Consider the following 11,646-nt stretch of genomic DNA (forward strand, 5'->3'; position numbering starts at 1 on the left):
CTGCAATGCCTCTAAGCAGAAAATAAACTATGACAAGTCCATTGTGTTTTTAAGTAGAAATGTCAAGTATAAACAGAAAATAAAGTTAAACAGATTTTGGAAAATAAGGAATTTTGATTCCAAAGAAAAATATCTTGGTGTTCCTATCATGCTATCTAGGAAAATGTCTGAGGACTTTGACTATTTGGTGGATAAGATACATAGAAAGATCAAAGGCTGGAAGGAAAAGGTGTTAACTTAAGCTGGAATAACCACTCTCATCCAAGCTGTTATCCAGGCCACCCCCTTATATGTCATGTCAACTTATTTCCTTATTGTAGCAACTTGTAATAAGATTGATAAGACATGTAGGGATTTCTGGTGGAATGGATCAGTAAATTCTAAAAGTGTTCACACCATTAGGTGGGAGCATATATGTAAGACCAAAGTAGAAGGAGGATTAGGCTTAAGAAAGGCTAGAGATGAATGTGACTATGTTGGCAAAGCTTCCATGGAAAGCAGCAATAGACATTCAATCTCTTTGGACTATAACCATGTTCAGTATCTATGGTAACACTACATCAGAATTATCAAAAAATGACGGGCCATAAGACTGGCTTGGTCGTCTTTAATTTAGGACGAGCTTCCTAGTCCCAATTGAGGAAAAACCGTCGTGTGGTTTATCTTGAATAATTGAGTACGTTTTTTTTACTGTAATTAATATAAGACGGATACATAAGTCTTAAATGGGGTTAGATATTGTCGCTATGAAAAGGGCCCCTCTTCAGCCATCGCACAGTTCTCTCCAAAACTATTCTTATATCGTGTGTGCTTCCCTTCTTCCACCCCTTCCCAAACCCTAGTCTACTGAAACCTTGTTCAACCCAACTGCGACCGGCCCTCAGTACAACTAAGGTATGGGTTTCTCATTTTTCCCTTTACAACTCTTGTTTGGTTTTTCAGTAATCATTTTGATATGTTGGACTTGTGGGTTAAGGTCTGAGAGACGTGCTGAGAATGAATTTTTTGTTGGGTTTAGTTCTATTTTTTAAAGTGATTTGGATTGAAGCCTTTGAATCATTGTGTTTTAATTGTTTAATGTTTTGATTTAATTGAGAGTTTCTAGTAATTTGATGGTTCAAAGGTATTAACTTTACTATTTTTATGGATTGGGGTTAATGAATATTGGGTTAATTGTATGTAATTTGGATTCAATTGAGGATTTGTATTGTTTTTATGTTGTGGGCTTGTTCACATGTAAATTGTCAATAAATTTGAGTCAATTGAAAGTTTATGTGATTTTTCTTTTCTAAAGTTATTAGTTTTATTATTTTTGTATTGATTGTGTGGTTTATAATGGCTTTGGTATCAACGTTGGTGGAATTTGATGAAAACCAAACAATTTGGGAAGTATTGGAACTGTTGGTATCATATGCAGGTTCTTTGTGGATTGCATTGTTAATTGGGATTGTTATTGGATGGGTTAGGAGGCCTAAATAGGTGCGTTTAGAGAGAGATCAACTGCGTTTTTCCAGTTTCAAAAGATTCTTCACTGTCGTTTGGTTCTTTCATTGAGTTCTAGCTCTAAACCAAACTTGAATTCATCAAAGGTAGTTAACTTACTCTCATATCTCAATTTCACTGTGGTTGTAATTGAATTCGGTAGAAATGTTTAATAGTTTATACTACTAAGTGGTGTCTAGAGTAAATTTACGTGAAATCGTATTGATTTGATTATAGTTATGTGAGGATTTCCTTGCCAGCAGCAATAAAATCAACACTACACCATTTGGGTGATTTTGCAACATTTGGGTTTTTTTATTAGTAACACTTACTCATCCGTTAGCAAATTATTCACATTTATAATCCGTTAGAAATACTATCAACCGTTGCTAAAATACTTGAATTATTCTCTAACATTTCTTTAGATATTTAGTGACGTTTCTGTATATGTTAGAAGTTGAGAAATGGAAAAAAAAAAGAAAAATCAGATTGGAAAAAAAAGAAAAACTTAAGCGGAGTTTTTCACCTCTCACGCTCATCGAAAAGTGGAAAAGAGAAAAACCCTAAACCGTAAGGTTGTTCCTCTCTCGGTGAGTCTTCCTCTCCTTGCTCTTCTTCTTCCTTCCTCCTCCTACAAATTGTCTAGAATTTTGATTTTGGTTTTGGGTGGCTAGGGTTTTGATTTTGATTTTGATTTTGGTTTTGGTTTTGGGTGGGTAGGGTTTTGATTTTCGTTTTGGTTTTGTATGGCCAGGGTTTCGAGATTCATTTTAGGCATAATTGTTCGATCTATTGAACAAAAGGTAAGTAACTATTGGTCGTGGTTGTGGTTTTCCTTATCTGCTGAACATGTGTAATTTTGGTCGTTAAATATTAATTTCTAAGTAACAAGTTTATCTCTGTTTCCGAAGGTTCTAATTCAAATATCAGACAAGATGAGAGCTTTTCCATTTCTTTGTTCATCAGGTACTTTCTTCCTCCAACTTGAAGCTGATAAAACCAACAATTTCATCTCAACATCAGCTGTTGAAAATGTATGGAGTTACAAAAGTATTATTGTCAAGATGTAGGTTTACATAGTGGTGTATGATTATTTGGGCTGGTAATATAATAAGGTTTTATTTGTAGTTTCTTGTAACTGTTGTTAAGGAATCAGAAGAGGTTATCCAGGATATCCATGGTTCTATTGACGAAAGCGTATAACTACTATCTCTTTTTCTTTCAAAGAACAAGAGAAGGTATATACAGTTTGCAATACTTTATAGGATTTCAATTGTTCAAGTTTATCTCACCTCAGTTGACCTTCGATTCCATAATCTGTACATCTTCAACAATCTGTAACTATATTAGTTTATTTCTGCATAACTGCAGGGACTTCAAAGGAGTCTGGTTTCATTGCAAGTTATATTAAAAGCAAAGAATGGGTTTTTTATGACCTCCAATGTCGCTTCTCAAAACTCTCAAAATCTATTGAAGAAGATCAGGCAGAAAAGTCTGGACAGATAGAGACCTTTGGAAAGACATTTCAGGTCAAAGCTGCTTGTCATTATTGTTTGTACTTAATTACTTCCAAATATAGATAGAACAGTTCGTAATTTTTTTTACTAGTGCAGGAGGAGTCTTCCTTGGAGGAGAAACAGGCGCTTCAAAAGATTGTGGTGATACTAGGCACTTTGACATCTAAGAAAACTGAAATGGTCAATCACTTAACGTCTAAATCATTATAGCTTTTTGTGTTTCTAGTTAGGGCATTTTAAGAGATATTAAGATCTCGCATGTGGTGTTCTTGAGTAGGTTTCAAAGGCCTTGAGAAATATGGATGAAGAAAATATTGAAGTGAAGAAAAGGTTAGAACAAGAAATGTCTAGTTTACAAGAAGTTTCGGCAAATGCAAAAGCCGAGTGGCATGAATATTTTGGGGAGGTATAGGATCATTTCTTAGAAGACTCGTTTTCAGCTGTTGGACAAGGTATTGATTGGAAGACTCATTTTCATATGCTCACAGTTTATTTGATGAAAGTTCCTTAAAGGCTTTAGTTTTTATGCTTTTACTGTTTTTGAAAATTAATAATTACAAACAATGGTTTACGATCATGCGACGCATCACATGTTTAGTTTTTATCACTTAACTTTAGATCATGCTAGCACCTTTTAATTCCACTTAATTTTATACAAGTTGTTAGCTCATTCATGACGTAGTTACATATTTTAGGAACATGTACTGAGACCTGATCTTCTAATTGATATTCTAGCATGGGGTGGCCAGCAACAGCCCAACAGATGGCCTATAGCAGCCTAGGACTTGAAATTGTATGAAGTATGAAGCTTGGGTATTTTGTTTTGGAGGCCAGCAATGTCTGATTGTCTTGCTTGTTTTGGAGACTGGCAGACACGTGCGCTTCTTTAGTAGATAGCGATTGCCATAGAGAGCAATACGTTTAGGTTGATCTCTTTGTTCTTTACAGTTGTCTACATAAACTAATTGTTTACAGTATAACTATCAAAAACTAATTGTTTATAGTATGTACATCTATTTATCATCATAATATGTCAAGGCATTTTATCATTTAATTGTTTGTCTTAGAATGTTTGCAATAAGTCATGCACATGTAACCACCCATTTAGTGCTAACTACTCGGGTCATAGGGAGTTATGTCCTTGAAGGAGATAACATTAATATTCTTTTAGTGGTAAGTGGTGGATTGAGGACACTACACCTAGGAGAAGGTGCCCAGTTGGATGATACACAAGACAAGGACACATCCTAAAATTTCTTCCTGCACATTCTAGTATTCTACCATGGAAGTTAGTATAATTTTTATTTTGACTAGTTCTGACTAAACAATATCTGAAGTAAGATTTGCAATCAATCCTCTATAGAGCTTTTAGTGAAGTACTTCAACACCGTAAGGTTTGATCTTAAAAGAATATTCTTTTATAATGCTTCCTTCTATCTTGTTGTATATAAATTTTCTTATATTATTATATATGTTTTGTTTGAATTTAGCTGAAATACTTATATTTCAGAGCATGTATACAAATGTTTTGGCATTTTCCAGTTTCTTTTAACTCAAATATCGGTTATTATATATCGGACACTAAGAAGTCGTTTTCTCCTTGTTACATATATTGCATGCCTAAGTGCCTGCGTAAGAAGAGTTGGAAGTATTTCACTTCTTTTTCAGTCGGTCGAATAATCAAGAGTTGAAGTATAAGAAGATGGGCCTAATTGGAACTCTAAAGATTGTTTCTTGTCTTGGGCATATAGATAACGCCACCCATCTCTCGTCATCTCAGGTACGGACTAGGAGTATTTACGTATTATGCCCTTTTAACCTATTTGTCTGTTGTGGTTGAAATCATTGTTGTGCTATTGCTGATTGCTTGCCTTATGTATTTTCAAGGAGTTACTACTATTAGCAGTTATTTATGGACATATATATTCATTGTTGTTCTTGTCAGTAAGGCTTGTATACTAATATTTGACAGACTGAGTATTACCTAGGTTACATTGACACGCCGTATCGGACACGGATACGAATTTTCGGACACGGCAAAATATCAAAATTCGAGGTAAATTACATGCAATATGTGTCCGACACGGAACTCTAATTTGTCGTATTGCAAATGAAAACTTGGAAATGAGTTTTAGTTATTGATTTTTAGCTAGTATATATTGTTTAAAATTGTAAGGAACTCTCTCTTGTTGAGAGAGTGAATAAGCCCGTTACTAATTTGTCGACACAGTTATGGGTGTGCTCTACTACCTTAAGACACATGATTTGCGTAATTTGCTAGACAATTGTCATTGTGTTTTATTTGCAATTGCTCTGGGATTTCTCAGTCTTGCATCTTCCCACACACTACACTTAAACACCTACTGATCTGTTATAGCTTGCTTGGAAAGTTGTTTTGTCAACTTTGTTGGTGTTTCTTTACATTTTATTTTCCCCCTACAGGGCCTCTTTATACTTTGTTGTATACAGAGGGCCTAGGATTGTTTGTGTTTAATAATTAATTGTTTCGTTTAGACCTTTTATTTATGTGGTGACGTGGTTGCTAGGGGTGGTCATTGAGTCGAGCGAGCCGAGTATTGGCATGCTCAGATTCGGCTCGTGAGTTTTCGAGCCGAGCTCAAACTCAAGGTCGAGCTCCACTTTGTGCTGAAACTCGACTCGTTTTGAATTACAATAAGCTCGAGCTCGACTCGGCTCGACTTGTTTTACAAAACGAGCTCGAGTGAACTCGAGACTCGTAGCTCGTGAGCTGAATCCAAGACAAGAACTTTTTTTTTTTTTTTTTTTTTTTTTTTTTTTAAAAAAAAAAACACAAGACGCGCAGTTGAGAAATCATATATGAAACACCACAATTCTGCTCAAAACTGATTCATTGAAAGACATATCAATTATTAGTGACTCATAAAGTCCCTGACAACTGCAACATCTGACTGAGACGTCTGCATATAACTTGTACATGAATAAAAAAGAGCTAATTTACAATCCAAACAAAGAATAACACCGATCACTGAAATTACACTATGTACTTGAATCCTCCCAATGTGAGATTGACAAAAATTACAGACAAGAGTAATCATTGATACAATCAAGAAATGAGCTATCGCCCGAGTATAACATGAATTTCGACTATGCATATCTATTAAGAAGCTTTGCACATGGTTGTGATATGAGAATTTGGTACAAACTTCATAGTTGTTGCATGTGGTACTTGACTTAGAAAAGACACCTATAAGAGTATGGTTATCTTATGTAAAGGTAAGATATACCTGCAGGATCCGCTCATGTTGGGCTAGCTTTACCAAGAGAAGTTGGATCTTGGCAGACCGAAGGCAAGTTGGATCTGGCCATAAGTAGTCTTGTACAATAACTTCTAGTTTCATTCGGAAAGACGAACCGAATTGAATGAATACAACTCTTGTAAACTCACTTCTTTGTGTGGAGTGGTGTCGGATTGATAATGCTCCTGCCATGTTGTTTGCCTCTATGTGGGTTAGCTCTTAGAAAACTCTCAAAGCTGTTTACTGTCATGAAAGGTTATGTGATTCACACGAAAGAACAAAATGTGCGTGCAAAAGTGATGAAGATAGGAATTTCAAATTGTTTTTTCATTATGTTCTTATTCTTCTTTGTATACTTTGAAAGCCTAGTTGGCAATCATAAGCTTGGAATATTGTAAATTGGAAATTATCAATCTATATATCAATTTTTGAAATGTGTCGTTTTAGTATGTTGTTTGACTAATTGATTTTATTAACTGAGAAACCTTAAATCAGGTGGGGGGTATGGAAAAATAGATTCTACAAAAAATATATATATATATTAAAAAAATTACCTTAAACTTGTACGATGTAAATGCATGTCCTAAACTAAGGACACAAATTTACGACGGTTGGTAGAGTTCCAGTTTTGAAAATACGCAGTTGCATTGGAAAACAAATATACGACGGTTTTGAGTGTTCTATATTTAACGACGGCATAAACTGTCTCAAGTCTGTCGTAGTTCTAATTCAACTTACCACACTCATTCCCGTCGTTAATATTAACGACAGGGTTATTCGCAACGGAGTCTGGGACACTATTTTCCGTCGTAAATCTCGATTTAGGACTGATTTAAGCATCGTTTTTGGCCATTTCTGGTGTAGTGTAAAAAATGGATTGGAGATGTGGAGAAACCACCAGACCAAACATCTTATTTTTGGAAGGGTATCCATAGAACTTTTAATGCTATAAATAAGGGTATGATGTGGAGATTAGGAAAAGGTACCACCACCTCCATTCTGAAGGATCTTTAGATCAGGTGCTTGAACAAACCTGTGACCTTGGAAGAATTAGGGGTGGTGGATAACACTCTTACTAACCTACATGTTTTAGACCTCTTCTTGGCTGATAAAAGTGGATGGGACCTAGCCAAACTCAATCAACATTTTCATCCTTTCATCTATCACAGAATTCAGGAGGTTATAGTTAGACCTACCACTGACTCTGCTGACAAAATGATTAGGCTCAGGAGAAGTTTGGAAGACTAACTGTTTAGTCTGTCTATGACTTTCTAAAAAAAAAGACTGAAGTGGGACAAAGCTCAAGTGTTAACTATAAAGCTTTAAAACAGATTTAGGCAGCACCAATACCATCATATATTCAAATGTTTATCTGGAAAATGTATATAAAAGTACTACTTATGGGAGTTAGGTTGGCAGAAAAAATAATAAATGGTGACTTCTCCTGTCCTTTCTGCTATAGAGAGCTGGAAACTGCAGAACATCTTTTTTTCACTTGTGATTGGACTAGAGTTGTCTGGTTCAGCTCTCAAGTGGGATTGAGAATCATTAGTAATCAACAACAATCAAGTCTGAGGGAAAGGTTGGACATGTACTTGACATGGTGCACTAGCAAGAACAGTGAGCTTTGTCTTGTTGGGACACACATCGTGTACTTACTTTAGCACATGTGGAGTGCAAGGAATGAGGTCAGGTTTGAAGACATAAAGGCAAATAGGGAAAGATTCATCAGACGGAGCAGAGTGTTGACTGAAAAATGCTATTTAGCATACAGAGAAGCATCTCCTAACCTTCAAATCTCCTTTAGTTCATATGCTGAAAATATTGATAGGATGTTTCCAATAATACAAAATGAATGCAATATAATCAGATTTGATGCTTCTTTTATCAGGGACACAGGATGGGCTGGAGCTGGATCGATAGCATGCAACAGTGAAGGATGCATTGTGGGAGCAGCTGTAAGAAGATTTAAAGCTCAGGATGCTGAGGAAGCAGAAATGGGAGCAGCAGAAGTTATAGTCCTTTTGGCTAAGCAACTTAACTACGACCACTAAGCTTTGGAGGGAGACAACATGGAGGTGATAAAAGCTCTACAAGGATCAGAATGTAAATGGTCTTTTGGAAGCTATAAAGACCTACATAAACTCTATTGTTTTGAATTTCAATTCCTGTACTTTTAATTGGATTAGTAGGATTTCAAATGGGGATGCAAACTTACTGGTTAAATGGGCAAACCATCAGCTAGAAGTTTCTGCTCTTTTGAAGTGTATGTCAGACAACTTATGTGTTCCATATTATCTTTAGGTGTTTAAATATATATAAGTAGTATTGCATCGAAAAAAAATGAAGAGGCTTGCAGATATGACTTATAAGGACCTTAAAGCATCTTTAGGAGTGATATCAATCTAGCATCAAACACCAAATTTTCAACAATTTAGTGTTTTTTCAATTTCAGGAGAGTCACATGTTGATGAAAACACTAAAAAAACACCAAACCAAACACCAAATCGGCCAATATTTGGTTCCAGGTTTGATGCTGTATCAAATCACTCACGCGGTTTTGCCAACACCACGTGGGCTTGGGCTTCTAATTTGGCTTATATGGCATGGTTTTCTCAAAACCGCATGGGCTTGGGCCTGTCAGTTGGGCTTTAGTGGCGTTGGAAAAACCGCATGGGCTATATGACGCGGTTTATCCAAAATTGCATAGTTTGATGTCGAAAATTTGATATTGCTCCTAAAATTACTTGGCGTTTTTTTGGTTTGGTGTTTTTTTAGTAGCTCTCCTAAAAATGCTCTTAGCATTGATTGATTGCATTATATTACTGCATCCCAATGTGTCCCTCCTTGTCACATTTCTATATAGAATGCTTTAATTGCACGACTCTGCTGTGTTTTACTGATTAAACAATTTTAAAAAATAGAAACTTATTAAAGCTGTAACAAGAGCTCACCCCCATTCCCACTGGCACGCCATGCATATGTGGGACACCAGATACATTAGCAGAAAAATAATAGGAACCGTCAGACATTTGGGAAGAAGGCCATAATGGAGTTTGGGTCGATGTAAAACTTTTTGCATTAGGATTGAGCTTGAACTCCTGCTCCAGCAATTTACAGCGACGAGACGTCAAAACAATATAGACGACATAAAATACACAATGATAGTAAAATCGCAAAAAAGAAAGAAAACAAACACATGGTACATCATAACCTTAGCATAAGGATTTAGTGTTGACTTCTCCATCATAACCTTAGCATAAGGATTTAGTGTTGACTTCTCTGATGATAATGACCACAAAGACGAACTTGGTGATAGACCTGGGCCACTCATAGCTGAAGTTGTGGCAGCACGTTCTGAAGTAGATGATGCAGAGCTGCCAGGTCGTCCTCGAACCTTTCCAGGTTGGGTTGCAAACTTGCAACATTTGTTTTTTCCATAACCTGTACCATCTGAGGGTTCACCTAAAGAATCTGTTTGCATTTGATCCTTACAGGACACAGAAGACGACGGAGCATAAGCCGTGGCACTAGGAGATAACCCCCCTTTATCCGAACCCATTTTTGTTGTGTTCAGTGATGATTGGACATCTTCAACACGATGAATTTTAACCACAGTTAATTTCATAATTTGTAAAGAAAAAAATAAAAATAAATAAATGCAATGTGTTTGACTACAGCTACTACTCATACTATCAAATTCAAATCAATTAAATGAGCGGTGTACCTAACACAAATTACAACTTTGATGAGAGATGTAAGGAAATGTAAAGTATACTGCTTTATGGAAGAGGATTATATAAGCTCCGACATTTCCAAAGATCCCCAAAGTATCTCTCATTTCCAACTTAAAGGCACTAGGTTTGAACACTAGAGTAAAAGACATCAACTGTACATTAAGGTGATTTCTAGCTACTCTATGTTGCAGATATGGATGGGAATTGTAGTGAGCAAATATTGTGCTAAAAGATGTTATATCTGATATTTCAAAACTTGAAACATTGACATAAGGGTCAATGTTTCGGTATATTTCGGGGTTATGTTTAAACATTTGTAGGTATTGAGCGGGAAAGAGGAGAAAGACAAGGGACACATGTCAAAAATTGACCAAGCCAAATCAGGACACTATATAAAGACCGGAAGAGCATCAGAAAAAGATTCATTCATTCATTATCAGAAAAATCATTACAAAGAGGAAAGAAAAATAGAGAGAAGAAAAGTGAGAAATTGTAAAGTTTTATCGCAAATCAATAAACATAGATTCAGTTCATCTTCTTCCTTTATTCTGTTTCATTCATTCTATTCATTAAGATTGTGTGATCTTAGAGCATAAGAGAGAAAGTGTTCATAGACATCATATTGGCGCCGTCTGTGCATCGAGAACAAGAAAATTTAAGGTTTTATTCTTCTTCGATATAGAATTCATAGTTTTGTTCTTTGTTTGAAGAGTAGAAGAGTGAAGAAAGGCGAGTAATACAATGAGCTTTGAATCATAATGGCTCCAAGGAAGAAAACAAACAGCAAACGAGTGGATAACGATAATCAGTCGCAAACAAGAAATACAAGAGCGTCTGGGAGTTGGTAATATCAGGAGGAGAACATGGAAGGTAGTACTTCAATTCAGGAAATTCTGAAAAGATTGAAGGAAGTGGAAAAGCTAAACGCGATATTATTAAAGGAGAACCAAGAGATGAAGAAGAGGAGTCTGAGTGTGGTTGTAAAAGATGTCCAGGGAGAAGAGGTAGAATAATGTAGATCTAAATCAGGTAGTCATTTTGTAGAAAGAGCATCAGAAAAAACATGAAAGAACTACAGAAGCTTCGCCGATACTTGAAATGCCGATACCACAACCCATCACTAAAGAGATGATACAGGAGATGATGTAAAACCAGTTTCTAGAAAAGACTTCTACTTCGTTAAGGAAACTGGCGGACGATGTCAGTAGAAATCCGATACATCAGAGTGTTGAGATGATGCCCATTCCACCAAAATTCAAACTTCCGAAGTTAACCCAATATGATGGGACGTTAGATCCGATGGACCATTTATTCGGATATCGGCATCAGTTTTCGATATACAAAGGTACAACTTATCTGGATTCATTATTATGTAAATCTTTTTCTGCAAGCATGAAGGGGAAAGCATTGAAGTGGTTCTGTTCTGTACCGAAAGGGTCAATATCATGTTATCGGGAGATTGAAGAGAAGTTTTTGTCAAATTATGGTCATCAGTGAGTAAAACCGAAGTAGGTGTCAGTCTTGTTCCAGCTTAAGCAAGGAAAGAATGAATCTTTAAAAACTTTCTTATCTCGATTCAAGGTAGAGGCACAGCTAGTGGAGCATTTAGATCAATCGGAAATGACAGCAGTA

General features: G+C 36.1%; 1 protein-coding gene across 4 annotated transcripts; it reads left to right on the forward strand.

Moving 5' to 3' along the window:
* Window positions 1-553: 553 nt before the first annotated feature.
* Window positions 554-6,711, forward strand: LOC147474688 (kinesin-like protein KIN-5B). Of its 4 annotated transcripts, none has more exons than XM_086582569.1 (9): window positions 554-1,589; window positions 2,449-2,516; window positions 2,611-2,720; window positions 2,854-3,011; window positions 3,096-3,179; window positions 3,277-3,451; window positions 4,668-4,779; window positions 4,972-5,055; window positions 6,272-6,711. In XM_086582569.1, exons 3-6 carry the CDS (start codon window positions 2,660-2,662, stop codon window positions 3,409-3,411), a joined length of 438 nt encoding a protein of 145 aa, XP_086438695.1. In that variant the 5' UTR covers window positions 554-1,589; window positions 2,449-2,516; window positions 2,611-2,659; the 3' UTR covers window positions 3,412-3,451; window positions 4,668-4,779; window positions 4,972-5,055; window positions 6,272-6,711. The 4 variants fall into 4 exon arrangements, with proteins under 4 accessions (XP_086438695.1, XP_086438694.1, XP_086438693.1 ...); XM_086582568.1 differs by having other exon boundaries at window positions 4,988-5,055; XM_086582567.1 differs by lacking the exon at window positions 4,972-5,055.
* The last annotated feature ends 4,935 nt before the right edge of the window (window positions 6,712-11,646 follow it).

Source organism: Coptis chinensis, chromosome 9 (genome assembly GCF_015680905.1).
Source record: "Coptis chinensis isolate HL-2020 chromosome 9, ASM1568090v1, whole genome shotgun sequence".
Lineage (NCBI taxonomy): Eukaryota > Viridiplantae > Streptophyta > Magnoliopsida > Ranunculales > Ranunculaceae > Coptis > Coptis chinensis.